General features: G+C 37.4%; 1 protein-coding gene across 1 annotated transcript; it reads left to right on the forward strand.

Moving 5' to 3' along the window:
- Positions 1 to 1,063: 1,063 nt before the first annotated feature.
- LOC109216849 lies at positions 1,064 to 1,622 on the forward strand (the record flags this gene model as incomplete). The annotated part of the gene is made up of 1 exon (XM_019381061.1): positions 1,064 to 1,622. A coding segment is annotated over exon 1 (559 nt), but the record flags the coding sequence as incomplete, so codon positions are not given.
- Positions 1,623 to 1,657: the final 35 nt, after the last annotated feature.

Genomic DNA, 1,657 nt, shown 5'->3' on the forward strand with positions numbered 1-1,657 from the left:
AGGAGGTTCTGTAATGGGAAAAACCACAGAGGAAGCATTGCAACTGTTGAATGAAATTTCTGAGAACGCTATCCAATGGCCATCTGAGCGTGTAATCATTAAAAAGGCTGCTACGGTAAATCAGGTTGATGCTTTAAATACACTAACGCAGCAGATTGTTTCTTTGGCACAAAAGTTTGAATCTTTTCAGGTGAATACATAACAATCAAACCAATCTGAGGCTTGTGACATGTGCGGAAGAAACCACCAGAACCATGAGTGTCAAGCAACCAATCAAACGGAGGAACAGGTTAATGTCATCGGTTACAAGCCATTTCCTTTTGGGAGTCCAATGGCACAGAAGCATCCAGGATTTCAGTGGAGTAACCCAAATGGTGCAGAAAACTCACAAAGCTTCCAGAAACAACAGATACAAGATCCGCCGGGATACCAGAGTCAAAATCGTGGGCAACCGAGTTACAGACCTTATCAGCAAGCAAGACCATATCAACAAAGGCCCCAACAAGCTCATCCAAGTCTTGATGACCTTTTTTACAAGTATATTAAGGTCACTGATGAAAAGATGGAAAGCCAAAATTCATCCCTCGAAAATCTGGAAATTCAATTAAGCCAATTGGCAGCTCTTGTGTCAGAAAAGATTCAGAGTCCCTTACCAAGCAATACAGAGAAAAATCCAAAGGAGCACCTTAAGGCCATCACTTTACGGTCAGGTAAGGAACTAGATGAACCTTATGCAGGCAGACAAGAAAAGAACTAGACAGAACAACAGGTAGACAAGGGTAAGAATTTTGAAAAACCATCTGAACCATCAAAGGAGAAAGAAATAAAGAATAAGGAAGAAAAAATTTCTGAAAAAATGGTTGTCCCACCTGTGACAATTCCTTTTCCACAAAAAATGAAACGAGAAAAGCTTGATGGTCAATTTGCAAAGTTTTTGGAAATCTTAAAACAGATTCATATTAATATTCCTTTTACTGATGCTTTGTTGCAAATGCCTTCATATGCTAAATTTTTAAAAGAAATTTTGCCAAGTAAAAGGAAATTGGAAGAAGTTTCTGTGGTAATGCTTACTGAAAAATTCAGTGCTATACTTCAAAATAAGCTACCACAAAAACTTGGTGATCCTGGCAGTTTTACCATTCCATGCACTCTGAGAGGAGTATATTTTGAAAAAGCACTTTGTGATTCTGGAGCTTCAATAAATTTGATGCCATTTTCTATCTTTAGAAAATTGGATCTTGGTGAAATGAAAGACATAGGTGTTTCTCTTCAGTTTGCAGATCAAAGTACTAAGAAACCTAAGGGAATAATTGAAAATGTGCTTGTAAGAGTAGATAAGTTTGTGTTCCCTGTAGATTTTATAGTGCTTCAAATGAAAGAATGTCCTGATGAACCGATAATTTTGGGTAGACCATTTCTTGCTACAGGAAGAGCAATCATAGATGTTCATCAAGGGCAACTAATCTTGAGAGTTGCTGAAGAAAGAGTCATTTTTGATATGCAAAAGATACTAAGATTTTCAGGAGATGAGACATCATCTTCATGCTTTTCTATTGACATGATTAGTGATCTTGCAGATGAATTCAAAGATGATCAATTAATTTCAGACTCAATGGAAAGATGTTTGACCAAATCAGGCACCGCACAAGATGATGAT

Source organism: Nicotiana attenuata, unplaced genomic scaffold (assembly GCF_001879085.1).
Source record: "Nicotiana attenuata strain UT unplaced genomic scaffold, NIATTr2, whole genome shotgun sequence".
Taxonomy (NCBI): Eukaryota; Viridiplantae; Streptophyta; class Magnoliopsida; order Solanales; family Solanaceae; genus Nicotiana; species Nicotiana attenuata.